Source organism: Rattus norvegicus, chromosome 1 (genome assembly GCF_036323735.1).
Source record: "Rattus norvegicus strain BN/NHsdMcwi chromosome 1, GRCr8, whole genome shotgun sequence".
Lineage (NCBI taxonomy): Eukaryota > Metazoa > Chordata > Mammalia > Rodentia > Muridae > Rattus > Rattus norvegicus.
In genome coordinates this window covers 88,413,410-88,437,703 of record NC_086019.1, presented here as the reverse complement: position 1 = coordinate 88,437,703, position 24,294 = coordinate 88,413,410, and the positions used below count along the sequence as shown (strand labels likewise).

General features: G+C 50.2%; 1 protein-coding gene across 1 annotated transcript in view; it reads left to right on the top strand.

The window, feature by feature from the left end:
• The window catches only part of Clptm1 (CLPTM1 regulator of GABA type A receptor forward trafficking), a 31,601-nt gene extending 11,344 nt beyond the window's left edge, over nt 1-20,257 (top strand). The window contains exons 3-14 of the mRNA NM_001106232.1: nt 7,986-8,109; nt 8,785-8,943; nt 11,160-11,277; nt 14,354-14,439; nt 15,137-15,257; nt 15,661-15,905; nt 16,240-16,333; nt 17,712-17,902; nt 18,159-18,254; nt 18,518-18,653; nt 19,280-19,447; nt 19,540-20,257. Coding sequence (NP_001099702.1) covers nt 7,986-8,109; nt 8,785-8,943; nt 11,160-11,277; nt 14,354-14,439; nt 15,137-15,257; nt 15,661-15,905; nt 16,240-16,333; nt 17,712-17,902; nt 18,159-18,254; nt 18,518-18,653; nt 19,280-19,447; nt 19,540-19,811 — 1,810 coding nt within the window. The 3' untranslated portion in view covers nt 19,812-20,257. The remainder of the gene's footprint in view (nt 1-7,985; nt 8,110-8,784; nt 8,944-11,159; nt 11,278-14,353; nt 14,440-15,136; nt 15,258-15,660; nt 15,906-16,239; nt 16,334-17,711; nt 17,903-18,158; nt 18,255-18,517; nt 18,654-19,279; nt 19,448-19,539) is intronic.
• Nucleotides 20,258-24,294: the final 4,037 nt, after the last annotated feature.

Here is a 24,294-nt window from a genome sequence, read left to right as displayed (position 1 = left end):
GACCTGTGCCACTGTGTCCAGCTTTATTAGCATTCTTTCTTTTTTCTTTCTCTCTCTCTCTCTCTCTCTCTCTCTCTCTCTCTCTCTTTTTTTTTTCTTTTTAAAGCATGGTCTCAGTTAATTTGAGCTAGCCTCAGATTTATAGCTGAGGATGACCCCCAATTTCTATCCCCCTGCCTTCATAGCTTAGTTTTCTTACATGGCAGTCACAGGCATGTGCCACCATACCAGTGTGCTATGTGTTGTACTGGGGATACCATCCAGAGCATCACGTTCGCCAAAGCCCCTCTGCCAACTGCACTACATTCCCCGCCCCTTCCTCTGCTTCTCACGCTTCAGTTCCCACCTCTAGTGGAAGTCCTATGCTCAGCTCATCTTAGGGATTCCGTGAAGACCTGTCACCAGAGGGAGGGGTGTGACGGAAAGGGGACTGACTGCTGTTTTAGAAGGGTATAGTCTGCAGTGGGCATGGCTCAGCGCTAGAGTACTCATCCAGCATGCTTGGACTTCTGAGTTACCTTCTGAGCCCTGGGAAGGAAGGAAGGACGGACGGACGGACGGACGGACTTCATGACCTTCATTTCCATCTCCAGGCACATTCTGGTGGGGGACAGAACTGCTTGCTGTGGCTTCCGGGTGTGAAGCTATGAGAGAGGGATGGATAATGCTCCTCACTGTTCAGCCCCAGACCTGGGTGTCCTTCTGCCACTTGTGCACAAGCTTCTCAGTCATGGGGCCCTGTTCCTTACCCTGTCTCACCACTCGCTTTCAGATTTTCTCTATTTCTCTCTCTCTCTCCTCTCTCCTCTTCTGTGTGTGTGTGTGTGTGTGTGTGTGTGTGTGTGTGTGTATGTATCCGCACACATTTATTTATTGTATGGGAGTGCGTGTTGCGGATGCACACGTAAATAGCATAGCATGTGTGTGGAGGCAGGAGAACAACTTGTGTGAGTCTGTTCTGCTCTCTGCCATGGCGCTTCTGAGTATGGAGTGCAGGGCCTTAGGCTTCGTGGTAAGTGCTCGGCTGGCAGAGCCATCCCATGGACCCTATTCTTTAGTCTTTAAAAAAGTTGCGGGGTTGGGGATTTAGCTCAGTGTAGAGCGCTTGCTTAGGCAAGTGCAAGGCCCTGGGTTCGGTCCCCAGCTCTGAAAAAAAAGAAAAGAAAAAAAAAAGTTGCTGGAGGGGTTGGGGTTGCCAGGCAAGCGCTAGGCCCTAGGTTCAGTCCCCAGCTCTGAAAAAAAAATAAAATAAAAAAGTTGCTGGACATGGTGGTCCATGCCTTCAATCTCAGCACTCGGAAGTCAGAGGCAGGCAAATTTCTGAGTTTAAGGCCAGCCTGGTCTATAGAGTAACAGCTATACACAGAGAAACCCTGTCTCAAAAAACCAAAACCGAAACATTATAGAACCCATTTATTGACTGGCTGTGTATATTACATGCGTGCTGTGCTCTGCACATGGAGATCAGAGGAGAGCCTGGAGTTCTCTCCTACTACTGTGTGGGTCCTGACACATGAGGTCAGTCGTGAGGATGGTTAAGTCATCTTAACAACCCCCCCTCCCCCAGCTGAGGACTGAACCCAGGGCCTTGTGCTTGCTAGGCAAGCACTCTACTACTGAGCTAAATCCCCAACCCCTATCCACAACTTCTTTTTTTTTTTTTTTTCTTTTTTTTTTTTTTTTTTTTCAGAGTTGGGAACTGAACCCAGGGCCTTGGGCTTGCTAGGCAAGCGCTCTACCACTGAGCTAAATCCCCAACCCCCGCCCCCCCACAACTTCTTAAAATTTAATTTTTTATTTATTTTGAGACAGGCCTGGAACTCCTAGAGATCCCTCTGCCTCTGCTTCCTGGGTGTTGGGGTTAAAGTTTTTATTAACATATATTATTTATACACAATAGTGGTTTCCCTGTAACATTTGCACATGTGGATACAATGTATTTTGGATCCTATTTAGGCCCTACCCCCCCCCCCCACACACACACACACAGTTTATCCAGTACTATGGCTCAAACCCAGAGCTTCATGTGCAAGGCAGGCAGGCACTGTCAGCTGAGCCTCATGCCCAGTTCCTTAGGTCTCCTTGTCCATCATTCCCGTCCCCTTTTAGTTGAGATAACGTCACAGTCCGTAGCTTAGACTGGCCTGTAACTGGGACTGCCCCCACTCCCTGAGTGCTGCATCACAGGCTTGCACCATGTGGCTGGCTCTCTTCATGATTTCATGCTCTAAGCCACAGGGCAGTCAGCTCACTCGGGTCCTTCCCTTCATCTCCTCAGCACCCTCCCAGTGCTTTTCATTAACTGCATATCTGGACATCTGCACGGTGGTGCTGAGGACTGCTTCCTTCTGAGGGGCTCTGATCCAGCTCTGCAGGCTCACTTCCTTCCTTAGAGCTAGTAGCAGCAGACATCAGGTGGGTGTGGGTGGCTGCTCCCAGACTATCTCGTCTGAAATCCTCGTGTGTGTGTGTGTGTGTGTGTGTGTGTGTGTGTGTGTGTGTGTGTGTGTGTGTGTGTGTTACTGTGGGTGGAACAAAAGGACCCAAATATGCTAGGCATAGAGCTTTCTTTTTTTTTTTTAGTTATTATATTTATTGTTTGTATGTGAGGTCGGGGGGTCAGGCACATGCTGTGTTGGACAACTGCCAGAAGATAACTTTATGACATTTGTTTTCTCCTATTTTTTTTTTTTTTTTTTTTGGTTCTTTTTTTCGGAGCTGGGGACCGAACCCAGGGCCTTGCGCTTCCTAGGTAAGCGCTCTACCACTGAGCTAAATCCCCAGCCCCTTCTCCTACTTTTATATGGTGCGATGGTTTGTATGTGCTCAGCCCAGGGAGTATCACTATTAGAAGGCGTGGCCCTGTTGGAGTAGGTGTGTCACTGTGGCTATGGGTTATAAGACCCGCATCCTAGGTGCCCGGAAGTCAGTGTTCTCCTAGCAGCCTTTCAATAAGGCTCTCAGCTCCTCCTGCACCGTGCCTGTCCAGATGCTGCCATGTTCCCACCTTGATGATGATGGACTGAACCTCTGAACCTGTAAGCCAGCCCCAGTTAAATGTTGTCCTTACAAGAGTTGCCTTGGTCATGGTGTCTGTTCACAGCAGTAAAACCCTAACTAAGACACATGGTTACCAGGCCTGCATTGTGAGACACTTTACTTATGATAAGCCATTGATCGATTGCACAAGTCCTAGCTTTGAATTTTTATTCTGTTTATTTATATATTGAGACAGGGCCTCATCATGTAACTGCCTGGCTTGAAACTCAACAGAGATTCCCTTGCCTCTGCCTCCTGGTTGCTGGAATTAAAGGTACTTGTTTGTTTTTCTGAGGCAGTGTTGTAGCTCAGGCTGGCCTTGAATTTGCTGAGATCCTCCTACCTCAGCCTCTCTCGGACTGTGATTACCAGAGTGTATGTCTGGTTGGTTGGAACTTGCTTCATTTCACTCACTCATTCATTCATTCATTCATTTTAAGATGGCTTTATGTGTATAAGTATTTATTTTGCCTTTGCGTGTGTATCTTTGTACTCTATGTGTGCCTGGGCCCTCGAGTCAGAAAGGGCATCCGATCCCCTAGAACTGGAGTAACTGATGACTGTGAGTCCCATCTGGGTATCAGGAGTTGAACCCCAATATTAGGGAGAGGAACAAGTGCTGCTAACCACTGATTCATCTCTTCAGCTCCAAGGTTGGATATGGTGGTGCACACCTTTAGTTTCAGCATTTGGGAGGCAGGGGCAAGCCAGTCTCTGAGTTTGAAGCCAGCCTGCTCTATATAGTAAGTTCTGGACAGCTAGAAATACACACACAAAAATATAAGATACAGGAATTTTTATTTTGATTGTTTTGATTCAGGGTCTTGTGCAGTCAACAATACTCTCAAATAAGTTTTTGTTTAGCTGAGGATGACCCATTTCCATCAGGTGAGTGCCAAACAGGGTCTTTCTGTGTAGCCGTGGCTGTCCTGGAAATTGCTCTGTAGACCAGGTTGGCCTCAAACTCACAGAGATCCGCCTGCCTCTGCCTCCCTAGTACTGGGATTAAAGATGTGTGCCATTATACCCAGTCAGTTTTCCTTTTTTATTATTTTATTTTATTTATATCTGCATATATTGGGTTCCTTGATGAGCTCCCCTGTGGGTACAGGGAGTTGAACTCAGGACCTCTGGATGAGCAGCTCTTAACCTCTGAGCCAGCTCTCCGGTTCTGAATGCCAGATTTATAGATGAGTACTAAGATTCCGGGATAATTAAGAAATGCATAAAGCCCCTGCCTGCTGCCCCCCCCCACCCCTTCTCAGCAGATTGTGTGACAGTGGCCTTCTATGGCACATAATCAGTGTGGGATGATGTCCACAGATTTGAGCTTACCTTTCACCTGCTTTGGTGTTTCCTAGGGGAGATGGAGGGGTGGGGAAGACGATTCTTCCTTTCCAGATTTTGTGTGTGTGTGTGTATCTGTGTGTCTTTGTCTATGTCTGTGTGTCTGTCTGTGGGTGGTTTTTTATTATTATTATTATTATTATTACTACTACTACTACTACTACTACATATAAGTACACTGTCACTGTCTCCAGACACACCAGGAGAGGGCATTGGATCCCATTACAGATGGTTGTGAGCTACCATGTGGTTACTGGGATTTGAACTCAGGACCTCTGGAAGTGCAGGCAGTGGTCTTAACCATGCATTTTGTTTTTTTGAGATACCAATTTATATATATATATATATACACACACACATACACACACATATACATACATATATATATATATATATATATATATATATATATCCATATCCATATCCATATATCCATCCATATCCCTGACTGGCATTGAACTCACTGTAATCCAAACTAGTTTTAAGCTTTCAGTGATCCTTCTGTCTCTGTCTCCTGGGTGCTGAAATTAACAATTATAAGCTATCATACCCACATTTGTTTATAAGCTTTCTGAGCTTCTAACTGTAAAAAATATCTATTTGGACTGTCTGAGTGGTGTCACAGGCCTTTAACCCCAGCACTCAGAAGCAGAGACAGGCGGATCTCTGTTTTTGTGTTTTTTGTTTTTTGTTTTTAAGATTTATTTATTTATTATATATAAGTACACTGTAGCTTTCTTCAGACACACCAGAAGAGGGCATCAGATCCTATTACAGATGGTTGTTAGCCACCATGTGGTTGCTGGGATTTGAACTCAGGACCTCTGGAAGAGCAGTTAGTGCTCTTAACCACTGAGCCATCTCTCCAGCCCGGATCTCTGGTTTTGAGCTGCTCTATAGAGCTATTTCCAGGACAGCCAGGGCTACACAGAGAAAACCTATCACAAACCCAAACCCCCACTCCTGCAACAGAGGCTATTGGGAATAGGGTAGAAATTTTTTTTTTTTTTTTTTTGGTTCTTTTTTTTCGGAGCTGAGGACCGAACCCAGGGCCTTGCACTTCCTAGGCAAGCACTCTGCCACTGAGCTAAATCCCCAACCCCTTTTATTTTCTTTCTTAAGCCACTTTTTCTTCTGTTTTATTTTATTTTTGAGACAGTGTCTTGACACATAGTCCAAACTGGCCTGAAACTTGAATAGCCCTCTTACCTATCAAGTGTTGGAATCACAGGCATGAGCCACCATGCTGCCTTTACTCCAGTAATTTGGGAAGCCTTGGGACAGTCTCTTGTAGGCTTGGGTGCACAGAGGAAGGGCTTTCTTTGTCCCAAAAGCCCTCTGAGAGGGCTCCTGAGACGATGTACAGCTGTCCTCATATGCTGTCCAGATATCTAACCCAAACCCTGCAAAGCGCTGGTCTAGCCTGCCTTGTTTCACACACGGGCTGAGGATCCACAGGCCCCCCTCTGAGTAGCACAATGCTGCTCCTACACTCTCCTTGGAGTATTTACCAGTAAGTGGGAGCTTCCCATGAAGGCTGCAAGGGTCCCCAGAGAGCACTGGTTCCAGATTTTTGTCAGCTATGTGCATCGGGGAGCAGCAGGTGGCTCATCTGGGCTGCAGCCCCTGAGACCCCAGACCCCAGGGCTCCTTGGTTTCAACAGGCAGAGGCAAGTCCTTCTGCCCAGTCCTGCCCTAATAGGGCTCAGCCGGGAGGTACCAACCCACCGAGCTATCACTCTTAGTACTTTTCTACTTAAATGTTTTTTGTTTTTTTGCAACATCAGGTTTGAAACCCAGGGCCTTGCACATGCCAGGACAGTGCTGTCTGAGCTCCACCCTGAGAGCTGTGCATGCCTATTTCCCCTGATGAACTAGCAGGAGCAGCTAACACAGGGAAGGCAGGCATGGGCGCATGCCAGGCTACCATTCTGGTAATGCCATCACAACTCTGAAGCTAGCTCCATTCTCTTCACACCCTACACAAAACGTTAGGAGTCTTGCCTGAAGCTGGATGGTGGTGGTGCACATCTTTAATCCCAGCACAGGGAGGCAGAGGAAGGTAATCTCTGAGTTCAAGGCCAGCCTGGTCTGCAGAGGGAATTCTATAGCTAGGGCTACACAGAGAAACCCTGCTCAAAAAGAAACAAACAAGAGTCTTGCCTGAGAGCAAATGTTGGCAGGACACACCCAGGCCTAGCAGTAGGGAGGCTGAAGCAGAAGGATTTTAAGTTCCAGGTTAACCCCAGCTACAGGCTGAGACTGCCTCAAAAAGCCAACCCAGGGCTCTGTAGATGGCACAGTGCACAGCATGAGAACCTTAGTGTAGTCCCCAGCCCCCATGCCTGAAGGAGGGGTCTTGAAACCTCAACCCTAGTGGTAGGAGGCAAAGTCAGGAGGATTGCTGGGGCTTGTTGCCCAACCTAAAGTCCAAGCTGTTCTGTTTCAGAATATGGTGTGAGAGTGTTGCCCAAGCTCATCTTGGCCCTCTGGGCTCAAATGATGCTCCTGCTCCAATCTCCTCAAGTACAGCATGTCACCAAGCACAGTACAGTTTTCTTTTTTCCTTAGTATTTTGGATCTATTGTTGGTTGACTCTTCTGATGGAGATAGAGACAGCCTGTTGTAGCCTTGCTATGACAGTATTATTGCAAATACAAAATCTGTTGATAGAGAGACAGAGACTGTGTGTCCGTGTCTGTGTCACTAGAGTAGAACTTTGAGCCTTGCATATGCTAGGCAAGCTCTGACCTGCATGCTATTCCCATAGCTCTTTTAGTATAGTAATTATTTTTTTTGTAAAAGAAAAATAATTTTTATTGACTGACTGTAGTTTTTTGTTTGTTTGATCTTAATTAAAAAAAATTGGCCAGTGATGGTATATGCTTTTATTCCCAGCACTTGGGAGGCAGAGGCAGGCAGATCTCTGTGAGTTTGAGGACAGCCAGGGCTACATAGCTACACAGAGAAACCAAGGCTCAAAAAAAAAAAAAAAAAAAATACCCTGGCTGCAAAGGAAAATATAATAAAATTGCCTGAGGATACCCTTTAAATGCTAAGGTCTAGAACCCCCGGTGAGGGGCTGGGGGCGTGGCTCAACAGTAGAATACTTGACTAGCATATAAAAAGCCTCAGTTCACTCTCGTAGTACAAAAAAAAAAAATCACCACCAAAACCGGGCTTTCTATGGCTGAGAAGGCTAACCTATTACCTCCAGCTTCTTTAGTCTTCAATTGAAATTGGAAAGAATTACACTAAGGTTTCCTGTGGAACAGTGGGAAGATTTTAGATCCTTTGGATACTCATTAGGCTACTAAGGCCTGAGCATCTTGACTGCCTTAGATCTCCCAACTCTGGGGTTGTGTGGCTGAGCCTGGTGGCCCATGCATGACATGAGATCCTGGAGGGGTCAGGGTGGCCCTGTGCTTGGATGGGTCTTCTTGAACCTTCATCCTGCAAGGGCATCGGATCTTCACTAGCTGCACCACTGCTGTCTCAGCCATCTCAGACCTCAGAGAATAGGGGGTTGGGTTTGGAGGTTTACACAGTGGACTCCAGCACAGGGTGTAGGCCTTACTTGCCCCTGCTTCCTTCCTCAGGATCTTCATCATCTGGGCCATCAGCAGCTGGTTCCGCCGAGGGCCATCCCCTCAGGACCAGTCAGGCCCTGGAGGAGCCCCACGTGTCGCCAGCCGAAACTTATTCCCCAAAGACACTCTAATGGTAATGCTGGGTGGAAGGCAACTGGAGGGGCTGGGACGGTGATGTGATGAGGACAGGCAGGATGGGACAGTTCCCGACTATGTCAGCTCTTTAGACTTATGGGTCCCAGATGCTCTAGCCCATCAGTGCAGGTGACTTGTGCCACCCAAGGGACACTGAGAAAACAGGACTCTTGGGAGCTCATACAGTAGTCTTTCTGGTTGTTGTGCACCTATTGCAACAGGGTCCCCGGGTGCTTTCTTTCAGAAACATGTTTGGCCCTCGTGGTTGTGGGTGACAGGATGACTGAGATCAGTTCAGGTTCCTGAGCTTACAGCACAGTCACCAGACTCCTCCCCCTCAAGCTCTCCCAGGTCCCATCTCTGCTTAGTTCTGTTGTGATGTATCTCAGCCCGTCAGCAGGCCACTATTGATTAATGGATCCTAGGGGTGGGGATAGTGGGTGGGGGCCTTGGGCTGAGTAGGAGGAGGCTCCCCAAGCTTGCCTCCCCTTCTGAGGCACAGACGCTTGACTTCCTTGCCCCAGATCTCTCCAGTTCCAATTGGGAGGTCATCGTGGTGGTCCTGCTTCCCCTTGTCTTTAAGTTCATTACTGGTAGTCAGTTTCTATCAGACACTGTCCACAAATAACATTACCATCTGATCAGTGGCCCCTCACTCTCCTGCATTCCACAGAACCTGCACGTGTACATCTCAGAGCACGAGCACTTCACAGACTTCAATGCCACCTCGGCGCTCTTCTGGGAGCAACATGACCTGGTCTATGGTGACTGGACCAGTGGAGAGAACTCCGATGGCTGCTACGAGCACTTTGCAGAGCTTGACATCCCACAGGTGGGTCCTCCTTACAATCTGCCTGTCTTGCTCGGCCTGGGTCCTCCAAGCCCCTTTAGTGTGGTGTGCTTTCCAACTTTAGCCAGTCAGCCATCATTAGCTATTCCTGAGGGTCCTCTCAGCACAGTGATGGCAAAGGCAGTTTCCAGGGAATACGAATAAACAGTGATGGAGCATTTCCTGTTCAGAACCCAAGCCAGATTGATGTGTGGAAACTTCTGTACCCCATAAAATTGAGAAGCGTTGCAGCTGAATGTGATAGCACTCCCCTGTAGTCTCCCAGCACTTGGACAGCTGAGGCAGGCTTACCATGAGTTCAAAACCAGGCTCTGGGAAAACGTGTTTTAAAACAAAAAGAAGCTTTACTGCCCCCATGTTAACTGTTACTGTCTCATGTAACTGCTGCTTGTGCTGTCTGAGAGATGGAACTGGGGTGAGTAGCAGCTTGGTGGCTTTCTCGAGGTCAACAACTAGTGAGAGATTCATTTTGCTCCCTGGCTCTGCCTCCCAGGAAGGCTTCCTCAGCTTGTTTTGAGTCTCACAGCCAGTTGGGCTTCTGTATGCTTTCTCACAAATCCTAGAACTTAGGAGGGTAAGACTGGGCTTTGCAATCTCTGTATCCCATCACCGTGCAGCAGACTAGGCACGCAAGCTCTCAGTAGTTTGTTTTTGGTTTTTTCCCCTCTATTGTTGGCAGTCAAATGTAAAGCATTTTTGGTACACAAGGCTGTACAACTGCGCTGTCCCCCTGTCCTTGGATTTAGTTTTTGAATCTTTTGTTTGTTTGTTTGTTTGTTTGTTTGTTTGTTTGTTTGTTTCTAGATAAGCTCTGTGTAGCTCTGGTTGTCCTGAACTTGCTCTGTAGACCATCCTGGCCTGAACTCAGATATTCACCTGCCTCTGCCTCCCAAGTGCTGGGACTAATGATGTGTGCTACCACCTTCTGACAGATTTTATTTTTTGAGACAGTCTCATATAGCTCAGGCAAGTCTTCTGTGTAGCAGAAACTGGTTTAGAACTTTCATTCAGATGTTTGTATTATAGGAATGTGCTAACACACCTGACCTCAGCCCCCCCTTTTTTAGATAGGGGTTCACTGAGTTCAGGCTCTGAATTCTGAACATACTTTTAAGTCTCAGTCTCCTGAGTGACTGAGACTACAGGCCTGTGCCCAGGACTGCTGCTGCAGCCAGTGTGCACATGTTACTTCATGGTTGGTGGAACTCTTGCCCTTTGTACCCAGCAGGCTTTGGGAATTGGGGAGGAGAGATGCACCAACTCTGAGTGGTTGGTTCTGTGTGTGTGCAGACACGGGGTCTGTGATGCTGGTCATGCTATGGCTATACTGTCAAGCTTAGGCCCTTTCTGGAGGTTCAGAAAGGATGGGGGGACCAGTAAGCTGGTCTTAGAGACTTAGGTTTAACCCCCAAGAAGGTTTAACCACCAAGAAGCAGCTGGTGGGCTTGGAGGACGGGACCCAGTGTGGTCCAGGCTCTGCCTAACGGTCACACATCAGGTTCGCTCAGCTCCTCCTTTCCTTCCCCATTCCTAGGAAGTTGGGAGTGAGGAAGGCTTTGGCCAGAGGGGCAGTGGGAGATAGCACACGGTGTGGAAGATGGAAAAGTGGGCCACGAGCTCACAGACTGGTTGTTTTTTGTTTTCTTCTGTCTTATCATAATATGATCTTGTACCTACCTAAGCTTGCCTCAAACTCTCAATCCTCCTGCCTCAGCTGGAATTAGAGGCATGCACCACCACAACTGGCTTTCAGAAAACTGAATTCTGACTCCCTTGCAGCCTGTCTCTAACCCTTGGTTGTAAGTGAGCCCTGAGCCTCATCAGCACAGCAGGGTCATATCATGACCTGGGGCAGTGCAGGACTGAAGTGCTCTGCTCCTGTGATCTTACAGTGTGCTTCGTGACTGGTTAAAGCAGCTCCTTGGCTGGGTGCTCTGGGCAGTCCTTGCTGCAGTCCTGGAATGGCCTACATCCCACAGTTGGGTTACTGAGTCCTGTAAAAGAAGTTCAGTCCAGCTGGGACCCAGCTTCAGTCTGTCTTGCTCCAGTGCTAGTAGCAGGGCCAGTCAGCTGACATCTGTGCCTTGAGTCCTCAGTAAGCTGCTGGACAGTTGGAAGTAAATGAAAGCTACCTTAGGCAGGGGACATGCACCCTTGACATTTGCTAATCCTCACTTACCAGTCCCCTTCTCTTGCAGAGTGTACAGCAGAATGGCTCCATCTATATCCATGTCTATTTCACCAAGAGTGGCTTCCACCCAGACCCCCGGCAGAAGGCCCTGTACCGCCGGCTTGCCACCGTCCACATGTCCCGGAGTAAGTTACTTCCTGATCACAGGACCCTGACTGGAGTGTTGCATGCTGCCTCGGGTCTTGTGGAGCTCTATGCTCTGGACTCTCGATTGATGAGACAGGCACTGGCCCCACTCATGTTACAGGCTCTGGGACACCCAGGGACCTGCTAGTGAGAGCAGGAGAATCTGGTGTGATGCAAGCCAGGATCTTAGCTAGGGAGCTGAGGGACTGAGACTGTGGCAGTCATGAGTTTGAAGCCAGCCTAGGCTTTTTAGAAAAAGCAAACAGATAAGCAAGAGCAGGTGAAGCTTAGAACTGCTGAGTAGAAGGTAGTGGCCACAAAGCTTGGCTGAACTGGAGGGAAGGAGTGGATCAGAATTAGGTGCAGCAGTGGGTTTGAAAGAGCAGCTGGGGGGTTGGGGATTTGGCTCAGTGGTAGAGCGCTTGCCTAGGAAGCCCAAGGTCCTGGGTTCGGTACCCAGCCCCCCCCCAAAAAAAAAGAAAGAGGGGCTGGGGATTTAGCTCAGTGGTAGAGCGCTTACCTAGGAAGCGCAAGGCCCTGGGTTCGGTCCCCAGCTCCAAAAAAAAAAAAAAAAGAAAAAGAAAGAAAGAAAAGAAAGAGCAGCTGGGGCTCAGTTGGCAGAGCATTTGCTTACCATGCGGACACCCTGGGTTGGATCCCTCAAGCAGCAGCCAGCTGTGATGGTATGCACCTGCGATTCTGGCATTGGAGGGGTAGAGCAGGACCTGACGTTCAAGGTCATCCTGACCCTGATTCGGGAATTCAGGGCCAGCTGGGTTCTGTGATACTGTCTCCAAAAAAGAAAAGAAAAAAACAAGAGGGAAATAAAGAAAAGAGAAACAGGGCTGGAGAGATGGCTCAGTGGTTAAGAGCACTGACTGCTCTTCTAGAGGTTCTGAGTTCTATTCCCAGCAACCACATGGTGGCTCACAACCATCTGTAATGGGATCCAATGCCTTAGAGTACTCATATACATAAAATAAATAAATAAATCTTTTTTTTTTTCTTTTTTCTTTCTTTCGGAGCTGAGGACCAAACCCGGGGCCTTCCGCTTGCTAGGCAAGTGCTCTACCACTGAGCTAAATCCCCAACCCATAAATAAATCTTTAAAAAAAGAGAGAGAAATAATGGAATGATATGATGCTGTAAGAGCTTCAGACCTTGGACCATGAAGAAGTGTGGGCTTTATCCTCATTTTCTTTTTTTTTTTTTGGTTCTTTTTTTCGGAGCTGGGGACCGAACCCAGGGCCTTGCGCTTCCTAGGTAAGCGCTCTACCACTGAGCTAAATCCCCAGCCCCTTATCCTCATTTTCTATAGTAGTTACTGAGGTTCTAGGAAATGGTATTAACTCACCAGCATCCCTTGGTTTGTAGGAGACAAGAGCGAGAATCTTAGTCCACAGCTTTATGTTGGCCAGTTCCCTGTTCCCTTGTAGGATGGAATGGGCCTCAGTAGCACAGGCCTTCTTGCTTTCATTTGCCTCTTGGTGGAACCCAGGGGTTTTCACTTGCTTTCATCTATGCCCTCAGGCCCCTCACTGGGGGATTCTAGGCAGGGGCTCTCCCACTGAGCCATGCCCCCAGCCCCTCACTGGGGGATTCTAGGCAGGGGCTCTGCCACTGAGCCACGCCCCCAGCCCCTCACTGGGGGATTCTAGGCAGGGGCTCTACCACTGTGCCACGCCCCCAGCCCCTCACTGGGGGATTCTAGGCAGGGGCTCTACCACTGTGCCACGCCCCCAGCCCCTCATGAGAAAGCGTCTATGTGCCTTCCTGACTGGCATGTAACTCACCAGGCTGGCCTCAACTCACAGTTATTTCTCCCTCTGCCTCTTGAGTACTGGTATTAAAGGCTTGTGCCAGGGTTGGGGATTTAGCTCAGTGGTAGAGCGCTTGCCTAGGAAGCGCAAGGCCCTGGGTTCGGTCCCCAGCTCCGAAAAAAAGAACCAAAAAAAAAAAAAAAAAAGGCTTGTGCCATCTCGCCCAGCCATTTGTGTTTTGTATTTGATTTTGTGTAGTGTGTTTGATTTTATATGTTTGAGTATTCTCCTGTATATATGTGCGTCCACCCTAGTGCTGTCACGCACAAGCCATCTCTCCAGCGGCTATGGCTTTATTTTGAGGGGGTTTCACTAGGTTGTTTAGGCTGGCCTTGAACTTACTCTGATCCTCTTGCCTCAGCCATTAACTACTTGTGATTACTTGTTTGCACCAGTAGATCCAGCAAGGGAGGCAGTTTTCCTTCTCAGCCTGAGTAAGAGCTAGTGACCTCCAAGTTGGGAGGGTGTGGTTAACCCTTTGCTCTTGTCTCAGGCAAGGTGGTGGGAACCTTGGCTGACCTGACCTTAGCAAGGGGAAGTAAGTCCACTTGTGGCTGGGGATTCACAGTGTCAGAGTTCCCATGTTGGCTTCTCATGTTGCTGGCACCACACCTTCTCTAGAACTGCTCTCTGACCCCCCATGTGTGGCCACGTATTCAGTGGGCTGTTCCTGAGCCCAGGCTACCGAGCACATGGGTGAACTAGAAGGCAGGTAGGCGTGTGTCATGATGGCATTAAACTGTCCTTGGGGAGGTGAACACCAGTGAAGTGGCTCGTGCCTGTAGTTCTCAAACTTGAGGCCAGCCTAAAGTATAGAAAAACAGTGGCCGGGGTTGGGGATTTAGCTCAGTGGTAGAGCACTTGCCTAGCAAGCGCAAGGCCCTGAGTCCGGTCCCCAGCTCCGAAAAAAAGAACCAAAAAAAAAAAAAAAAAAAGAAAAGAAAAACAGTGGCCACAGCCATGCAGGAAGGAGGACTTGAGGAAGGGAGCAATGGTGTGATGTGGGCTCCAGGCAGATGTGTGTCCTTTGTTGGCTTAAGGAGTAGCCAGGTGGGTTTTAGAGATGGGAGGCTCTGCTTTCTGCCTGGGTAAATCTATAAGTGGTACTTCTCTATATAGGCCGAAAGGTGGTTCCTTGAATTTAGGGGGTGATTGAGGCTTCTCAAGTGATATATAATCATTAGTGGGAAGCCGGGACACAGCTGCCATGGGGTGGCAGTGTTCACAGGCTTCACCCACCTCCCTCTGCTCACAGTGATCAACAAATACAAGCGTAGACGATTTCAGAAAACCAAGAACCTACTGACAGGAGAGACAGAAGCTGACCCGGAAATGATCAAGGTAAATGGAAGTGAGGTCGTTGTCTTGTGGTGTTACCTAGCTGCACACAAGTTTTGGCCAAGTGACTGCCACTTCTGTGCGCTGCTTCTCTGGGAAGAGTTCAGAGATGAGAACACTGCAGCAGGAAGACTGCAGACAAGGTCGGCCCAGGGAACCCTTGGGGTAGAGCCCATTTCACAGGGGACCCTTGCTGCAGGTTACAGAGGCAGCAGATGGGAGGCTGGGCTGACACCATGTAGCTGGCTCAGAGCAGGAGCAGGAGCTTGGAGCAGCCATAGGCTTAATCAGCTCTGTGGCTCTGTGGACTGAGCAAACCACAGGGCATTTCTCAAAGGCACACGAGCTTACCTTTTTCTGTGGCTTTGGGCAGGGGGCCTGGTCCTGTAGTGAAGAAGGGCTACTTTGAGAGGAGTACCAAGGTGCTTTCTCTGGGCGGGCTTTGACTATGACTAGTTTGCCCTTGCTTCTGCCTCCACAAGCCTGTCTCCTTATTTCAGATGAGGGGGTGGAAGATGGTCAAATCTGAGTCTCGTGTCAGGCTTAGTGGGTGATGGGTATCATTGTGCACCTACCAGCCATAGCTGCGGTGGCTGCTCTTCTGCCCCTCTGTCCCAGTTGTCATGGGGGGCATAAGCAGTAGTATTTATGGGGCCTCTGCTTGCCTGAGGCCTACTGCTCATTTCCTATCTCCCCGCAGAGGGCTGAGGACTATGGCCCTGTAGAAGTGATCTCACACTGGCACCCCAACATCACCATCAATATCGTGGATGACCACACACCATGGGTGAAGGGCAGCGTGCCACCCCCACTGGACCAATGTAAGCTCAGCTGAAAGCTCAGGGCCTATGACCCTGTCCTCCCCGAACCCCGTCTTATGAGAGATCTTTCTAGTTCCACATTCTACTAACCACGCTACGCCTGTCCTCTCTCCCCCCATAAATCTTGCTTAGCCCAGGTCTGGCTACTGTGGGTGGGAACGGCTGTAGAACTGTCCCTGGGTGTCAGTTCACACCTGGTTTCTCACTGTTTTCTATAGAGTTGGGGGTATATGACCACCAGTGTAAGCTGTACTGGAGACAAGCCTTCATTCAGGGCCACTCTCTTTGCCACTGCATCCTTTCCATTGAGGTCCTGGGACCCTTCTGCTCCTCATGGCACAGTCAAGAAATGCTATGTGCTGTCTTGGCCAGGCTGAGCAGTGCCCGCCCCATGTGCCCACAGATGTGAAGTTTGATGCCGTGAGTGGTGACTACTACCCCATCATCTATTTCAATGACTACTGGAACCTGCAGAAGGATTACTACCCCATTAATGAGAGCCTAGCCAGTCTACCACTGCGCGTCTCTTTCTGCCCTCTGTCACTGTGGCGCTGGCAACTTTATGCTGCACAGAGTACCAAGTCACCCTGGAACTTCTTAGGTGATGAGCTGTATGAGCAATCGGACGAGGAACAGGATTCAGTGAAGGTGTGTGGGGCATCCACAGGCCAAGGCCCACCCAACACTCCCCCAGACTGTTTCACCACTGCCTAGCCTCCCCACCCTCTAAGAAGCAGTGGGCAGGAAATGAGTCCTCAGCCCTAGCTAACTCTGGGGACCTGACTTCCGACTTGACTCCCGTTACTTTCCCGTTTCCTCCTCTTGCCCATAGGGAATACACTCTCTCTGATGGTCACTAGAGCAGGTCTACAGAGGTCTTACCAGGTCCTACTTGGGATTCCAAGGATCATGTAGGGAATGGTTCCTGGAAATGAGGTTTCACAGCGGGGACAGGGCAGTGCTCACAGGCTCCTCTCCCCAGGTTGCCCTGCTGGAGACCAGCCCCTATCTTCTGGCACTTACCATCATCGTCTCCATTGTCCACAGTGTCTTCGAGTTCCTGGCTTTCAAAAATGGTAGGTATGGGGGCCCAGGACACTGAATCAACCAGCAGAGGAAGTAATCTGCTCCCTGCTTCCTCACTGTGCCTGGGGTCTCTCCCTGTATTCTAGAGGTCTCAAGGCCTGAGAAGGAACAGTGACCCCACTAGCCACAGAACTGAGGGAGGCCCTGGGCCTGCTGCCGGGACTAAGGCACCACCAGGAAGCAGGGCGGGGAACTCCAAAGCCAAAAGAAAGGGAAGCCCCGGGGCTGCTCCCAGCACCCTGCCTGTCAGGGGGCCCCAACATGCAGCTTCTCAGTTTTGGAACAGCTGATTGCTATGTTCAGCTCCAGGTGCTAAGGCAGAGGCTTCCTGAATAAACTGCAGGCCTGCAGCAGCCCAGCTCTGCTACAGCAGCCATTCCAACTGCTCTGTCAGCCTCTCGGCGGGTGGCCCATAGTGAGGGGGGTTGGGAGGTGCCCTGAAGCTCCTGCAATTGGCAGGAGTGATGGATACCTCTGTCACACGGACACTGCAGTGGGAGCTACCTACCATCCAGAAGAATATAGTAGGCAAATGAGGGGTACTCAGTGTGACCTCTCCTGGAAGGCCTTTAAATGGGAAGCTTCACCATGCTCTGCTGGCTCTGGAGAAGAGCTGAGCTCTTCAAACAAACAAACAAACCCTAAGGTCAGAACTGCAGGGTAGCCTGAGAGGAGTGAGGAGCAGGTGTTGCCACACATGCAAAGCAGCAAGTGTGAGCTCGGCTTTGCCCCCCATGCCAGGTGCCCCCCAATCCAAGAGGAGATTCTGTCCACTTGGTTTCTAGAGTCCTGTCTCCAGATACTTCCCCGTCGTTTTGGAGAATGGATGGCCTTGTGAATGGGATGTGATAAGCCCCAGGTTTGGGCTTGTGGGTTAGGGTCCAAGCTCCTGGGTCATGAATGCCAGGAACCCTGAATTCTTGTGGTCCAGCTTAACTTCTAGAAGTCAGGCACCAGGGAGACCAGAAAATAGCTGGATGTTGTTAGCTCAGGTCCGCCAGATGTCCACATGGAGACCAAAAACCAGGGCTTGTCTGTGCTCCAGTTTTGAGTGGGAGGCCAGAAGAAAAGGTCCCCAAGCACACACCTTGGATCTTCCTGTCCAGGAGAGGTAGGATGGCATTGTGTGATACTGATCTGGTATCTGCCCAGGTTTTACCATGCAAGGCTGTACAGCCCCAGGTATGGTCCCAGCTAACCTGCTCCCCTTAGCACCTGATGACCTCATCAGTACCCAGCCAACAGCCCAGAGAACTGGTGTTCCTATCCTATGTGACCATGGAAAAGGTCTTGTGTGCCCTCTGCTTTTGTGGGAGAGAGTACAGGCCAGGGGAAGCCGCTGACTGCCTGTGTCTTCATCCTCTGCAGACATTCAGTTCTGGAACAGTCGTCAGTCTCTGGAGGGGCTGTCTGTGCGGTCTGTCTTCTTTGGCGTTTTCCAGTCCTTTGTGGTTCTCCTTTACATCCTGGACAATGAGACCAACTTCGTGGTACAGGTCAGCGTCTTCATTGGGGTCCTCATTGACCTCTGGAAGATTACCAAGGTCATGGATGTCCGGGTGAGTCAGGCACTATGTGCTATGGGGTTTGCAGGGTGGGAAGGGGGTCGCCTCCTCAGCCAGGACCTGCCTTGGTCTCTGGGGGTTTCCCAGTGCCTGCCTAGCTCCTAGGACCAAGGGGATTTTTACAGTAGGGGATTTTTTTGGGGTCACATTAGGGCAGGGGAACTGGGAAGAGTGAGGAAGGGCAGGGGCTGTTTCTGGCTGGGGAGTGGCAGGAGCCAGGTCCCGGCTGACCTTGACTTTCTCTTCATAGCTGGACCGGGAGCACAGAGTGGCAGGGATCTTCCCTTGTCCGACATTCAGAGACAAGTCCACCTACATTGAGTCTTCAACCAAAGTATATGATGACGTGAGTGACCCCCGTAGCCCTGGGGTGGTCTCCAGGCACTCATACTCATGAGGGATAGGCTGGGCCATTGGTCTTGCCTGCCAGTATCACTGCCAGAGTCCCCGCCTGCCACATTACTTCCTGGCCAAGTCCATAGTTCCCAGAGCCACCTGGAAATTCCCCTGGCCTAGCCTGCTGGACCAGGTGTGGGTGGATGCGGATGAGGAATAGAGCCACTGAACAGGGCCGGCTCTTGTGACCACACCCCCACCCCTACCCCACAGATGGCGTTCCGGTACCTGTCATGGATCCTCTTTCCCCTGCTAGGCTGCTATGCCGTCTACAGCCTTCTGTACCTGGAGCACAAGGGCTGGTACTCCTGGGTGCTCAGCATGCTCTACGGCTTCCTGCTGACCTTTGGTGAGCAGGCCCAGCTCTACCCTGCTTGGAGGGCATGCCCACACTGTTCCAGGCCCACCATCCTTGTAGGCCACAGCCTTAGGTCTGGCTGCCAGGCCTGCCCTTGCCCCCACTTTAAGGGCCTGTGCCTGCAGACCATCTGAGGCCCACATGGTCACACTTCAGTGAGCACAGCAGCCAGGCCCTGTCCTAGGACTCATGGGCCTCCCACCCAGTGTGGGCATCTGTGGGACTAGGGAGCTGTAAGGAGGCTTCTGGCCAGGTTTACAGAGAGGAATTCATGTGTTGTGGGAATCCCAGCGTGCAGAGAGAAAGCAGACACTCAGTGAGTAATAAGTACAGATGCGGGCAGAGCAATAAATGTGCACTTAGATGGAGTTTAGGAAGCACTCCGAGGAAAGATGCTCAGCAGTCCCCAGGCTGGCCTGAAGGGACAACATAAAGACCTGGAAACACTAGAGATTGGGGAGCTGAGGTCAAGGTTATCCCAGGCCTTAGCCTGAGACCCTCTCTCTAAACAACACCAGAACCAAATTGTTGGAAAGAATGCAAAGATCTGGGGTAGGCTATGCGAGAGGAGCAGAGCGAGCGGGTAGCTAGTCATGGTATCCTTTGTCTTCCCCAAGGCTTCATCACCATGACACCCCAACTGTTCATCAACTATAAGCTCAAGTCTGTGGCCCACTTGCCATGGCGAATGCTCACCTACAAGGCCCTCAACACTTTCATTGATGACTTGTTTGCCTTTGTCATCAAGATGCCTGTCATGTACCGGATTGGCTGCCTGCGGGACGGTAAGGCCCGAAGGACACAGGGATGCAGTGGGCAGGGAGGAGCCTCCTCTCACTGCAGTGGGCCATCTCCCTCACACAGTCCCTTCTCCTAGATGTGGTTTTCTTCATCTACCTCTACCAACGGTGGATCTACCGCGTCGACCCCACCCGTGTGAACGAGTTCGGTATGAGTGGAGAGGATGTCTCAGCAGCGGCATCCGGGGCCCAGGCATCCACTGCAGCAGGGGCTCTCACACCTTCACCCAGCACAGCTGTCACCGGAGAGGATGCCTCCACAGTCCCAACGGCTACTCCTGGGGCCTGCACGGCCAGCCAACCCCAGGAAGACCCTCCAAAACCAGCAGAGGACAAGAAAAAGGATTAGCCACTGCAGTTCTCCTTATCTGCTCCTGGTGACTGACCGCCAACCACCTTCCGGGCCCCTACCCTACCCTCCCTGTCGCCCTTTTCCTGGACAGATCAGGCCGGGGCGGCAGGAGGCCCCCAGGGCCAGGGCCCAGTGTGTGAGATGGGGCCGGGCAGGCTGGGGCTGGCTGTGTGTATGTGGAGGCAACCGTCCGTCGTCTTGTCTGTCTGTTCCTGTGTGTTTGCAGACATCTCGCCCTGCCAGCCCAGCACCATCGGGAATCATGGTGAAGCCAATATGGCGCCGAGGGTGGGCCAGGCGGGGAAGGGGCCAGGGCTCCTCTGTGGGATGCCTATGGTCCTCCATCATCTTGTCCCTCATCCCCTGACCACCCTGCTCCCAGACCACCACCCTTTAACACAGTCTGGATTTAATAAATTCATATGGGTGTTTAACTTAAGCTCAACCACAGCACCTCCTCTGCCTTCCTTGTCTGGACCGTGCATCTGGCTGAGGTCTTGAAGAGACCTGGAGGTGATGACAGGGAGTGGAATCTGGGGTTGTTCAGCATTTAACACCCTGGATTAACCCTGTGCTGCATAAACCGTTAGTGATAGCACATGCCTATAAGTCAGAGCTAACTTAAAAGAGATAGCAGAGGCTTGCAAGGTGGCTCAGTGGGTGAGGGTATTTGCCAAGCAGCCCTGACAACCTGGCTTAACACTCTTGTTGTGCAACAAAGGCCACACAACCTGAGTTGATCAACAAACCACACACAAAGGCAGGAGGAAGCAACTATAGTGTTGTCTGACTGTCACACACACACCGTGGTACATATAATCCGAACATGACAATTGCCCTGCAAGAGGACTCCCGAAACAGTCCCTTCTTACATTCCTCCAAGGCTGCTGGCTAAGAGCAACTGGTGTTTCTGTGTCCTGCTGCATGCCAAGAAGCAGGACCTGAAACCCTCCTCAGTGGAGAAACCAGAATGGGACCTGTTTACACTTACCTGGGCCACAACAGAACAGAGTGAATCCTTGGGTGCCATTGCATTGTCCCTCTCCACCGCTGGCCTCAAGGGTACAACTGAACTGTCAGTAGCAGGAGCAGGGTCCACTTACCCACTCTAGGAGAGTGACAGCCACTGGGCTACTCACTACACCTTTCCAGGCAGTAAGATCAGCCATGTTGCAAGGAGGCCCTGGACCACCCAGGTTCCTTCAGGCTCCACCTATTTCTCTACCCTGCTGAGTCAAGCAGGGATGGTCCCTCACTTTCAGGGTAGGTGTCATATCCAGTCTCCTTGCTGTGGCAGCCCAGTGTCTTCAGAAGAGTAGATTCTAACTGGTGATCCCCGGGGGGCTGCTGTATGTCTCCAGAACCTTTGTCTCATGTTCTGCCACAGCCTCACCTCTAACCCCAGTCTCACAAATCCTCACTGGGTCCCAAGTACCTGCAGGATACAATTGGTATTGCTTCCCAGGCACCTGTCACCAGAGTCCTGAGGCTCTGCCCACTGCTACATCATGGCAAGGAGACTGTTCCTTCACTGGACCAAGACCTGTGAAAATATAGTTATTGTCCTCTCAGTGGCTGTTGTGTCCTCGCCACTCTGGTGCCATTTGCTTTCACAGATATCAAGACATATCCAGAGCCCTTATTGGGGTACTAGTGGATGGGTCAATAGAGGCTTCTGCAAGTCCCTCTGGGCAGAGACGGCACAGGACAGTTCTGTGTACACAGTAGGGACCGTCATTCCATGGCAGCCCTGTGGGACTCAGCAGAACTCTAGGCACTGCTGGGCACAGTGGCCATACCTCATCCTTGATTCTGAGAGGCCAAAGCAGGAGAATTTGAAGCTTTCAGCTAACCTGGACTATAAAACAAAACTTGGCATAGTGGCACACATGTAATTCTGGCACTTTGGAGATGGAGGCAGAAGGATCAGAACATCAAGGCTGTAAGTTGAGTCTGAGACCAGCTTGCGCTGTTTAACACCTTGTTTGAATAAAAAATAGAAAACACCATGAATGCACCATGTACTGTCCCCAACTTTGAGAACAGTGCCCAGTAGCCCAGTACCATTGTGTTTTGTGCGTGTGTGTGTGTGTGTGTGTGTGAGAGAGAGAGAGAGACAGACAGACAGACAGACAGACTAGCAGCTCTTTGAAGTTTGTGATGCCTTCTGTTTTTTTTTTTTCTTTTTTTTTCCCCCCGGAGCTGGGGACCGAACCCAGGGCCTTGCACTTGCTAGGCAAGCGCTCTACCGCTGAGCTAAATCCCCAACCCCTTTGTGATGCCTTCTGTACCTCCAGATCAGAAACTCGGGTTTTTTCCAGCTGGCCATGGGATCACACATTTAATCACACTACTAAGAAGTCAGCCTTGTTTATGTAGCCTAACAAGTACTTAGTAGTTTGAACAGTGCAGGGACGTGGGGGAGCTGTGGCAAGAGTCAACTGTACTACCTCATTGAGTCCTCAGTCCTCAAAGGCATTCTATTAAGGGAACCCCGTTAGGAGACACTCAAGTCCAGAGTGGTGAAATCGGTTTCCTGGGGTTGCATAACTGCCCAGAAAAACCTAGGATTTGAACACAGGAAATCTGATTCAGGACCTTCCAATTACAACTCTCTTGAGAATGCTTGTCTTTGAGGTGGAGTCTTGTTATAAGTAGTCCAGACTGGCCTAGAACTCATGGTGATCTCCTGCCTCAGCCTTTCAAGTGTTGAAGTTACTGGTGTGAACCATCATGCCTGGCTCTCAGATTTGCTTTTGAATTCACAGTCCTTTCTCAGATCCAGGCAATCAACCCAGGTCCTCTTAAGTTCGAGGCAGGGGCTCTGCCATTGAGCCACGCCCCCAGCCCCTCATGGGATTCTACACAGGGGCTCTACCACTAAGCCACACCCTCAGTCCTCAATTTTTTTTTCATTTCCCCCTCTTTTTTGTTTGTATTGAGACAAGGGCCTGCTATGTAGTGGAACTCCTTGTCAGTGAATCTCCTGCCTCTGCCACTCCAGAACAGGCATATCATGGCTATAATTATCTTTTTGTGTGCTGCTGAGGATACAACCTAGAATCTCATACATGCTAGACAAGCATTCTATCAAAAGCCACATCCTCAGCCCTACAGATGGAAAATGTAAAGGAAAGCAGTGATGGGTGTGTGTGGCTGGTAAACCTGATGAGGCTTATCCTACGGGAGATGTCTACCCCTAGACTTGCCTACTACACTGGCATATTACCCATCTGGTGCAAAATTAAAAAGAATATATGGGGTTGGGGATTTAGCTCAGTGGTAGAGCGCTTACCTAGGAAGCGCAAGGCCCTGGGTTCGGTCCCCAGCTCCGAAAAAAAAGAACCAAAAAAAAAAAAAAAAGAATATATGGTTCAATGTGAAAGTTTCATGATATTCCCATTTCCATATTTGTCAAATTGTACTGTAATAGAACACAGCCACACCCCTGTTTCTGGCCCTTTGCTGTTTACATACAGTGGCACATTTGAAAATTAAGACCATGTGGTTCTGAAAGCCTGGGCCTAATGTCTCATTGCAAGGAAAAGTTTGCTCTAGCTGGGCATGATGGTAGGTGCCTGCAGTTGCCAGCACTTGGAAGACTGAGGCAGATGGATTGCCATGAATTCAATGCCAGCCAGAGCTCCAAAGCAAAACCAAAACAATGCTCTTTGCTTTGCTGTGTAGCAGTATGCGGTGTAGTTCTGGTGCCACTCCATTCACTGCTGCACTTTTCTGCCTCTGGAGCAAGAAGTGGGTCTAGTTTTTGTTTTAGGAATGCTGTGCCCCATTTTTCATTACAGGCTGCAGCATACAGCAAGTGCTTAATTATGCGTAGGTTGCTTGAATCATTGATCACACATGCGATGAGAGAAGTGGAATGGATCATAGGTGTCATATATCACCAAGGGGCTGGCTGGAACTGTAGCTCAGTTGGTAATGTTCGCCTAACATGCATGAAGCCCTGGGTCCAATACTCAGGTACTGCATAGACCAAGGTGGTAGTTCATGCCTGTCGTCCCAGCACTGGAGGGACGAATCTGAAGAATCCTTGAGGGCAAAAGGATCTGCAGTTCAAGGTCACCACTCTAGGCAAGATGAGACCCTATCTAAATGTTACATCAAATTATCAATGGCTGCTAACTTCCCGCTCCTGGCTTCATTTGTCAGCCTGAAAGATAGCAGGTTCAAGTCCTAAGGGTGGGGAAAGAAGTGCCCGTTTCTCAGCTTATTCTGTGGGTAGGGCATGAATGGACCCGGACAGACCTCAGTGGTCTTGGCCAGTGCATTGGGCAGCGACTCGCACCCGGACCCTGCACGGTGCCAAGCCTTCCCTTCCCGGCCGGCCCCGCCCCCGCAGTCACGTGAGCAGCGGGGGTTTTCCCATTCCCTTTGCCGTGACGTCACGGAGGGGTGTGAGCCAATGGGCGCGCAGGCCGGCGGCGCCGGGGAATTCCGCCGCCCCGCCCCCGCCCGCCGC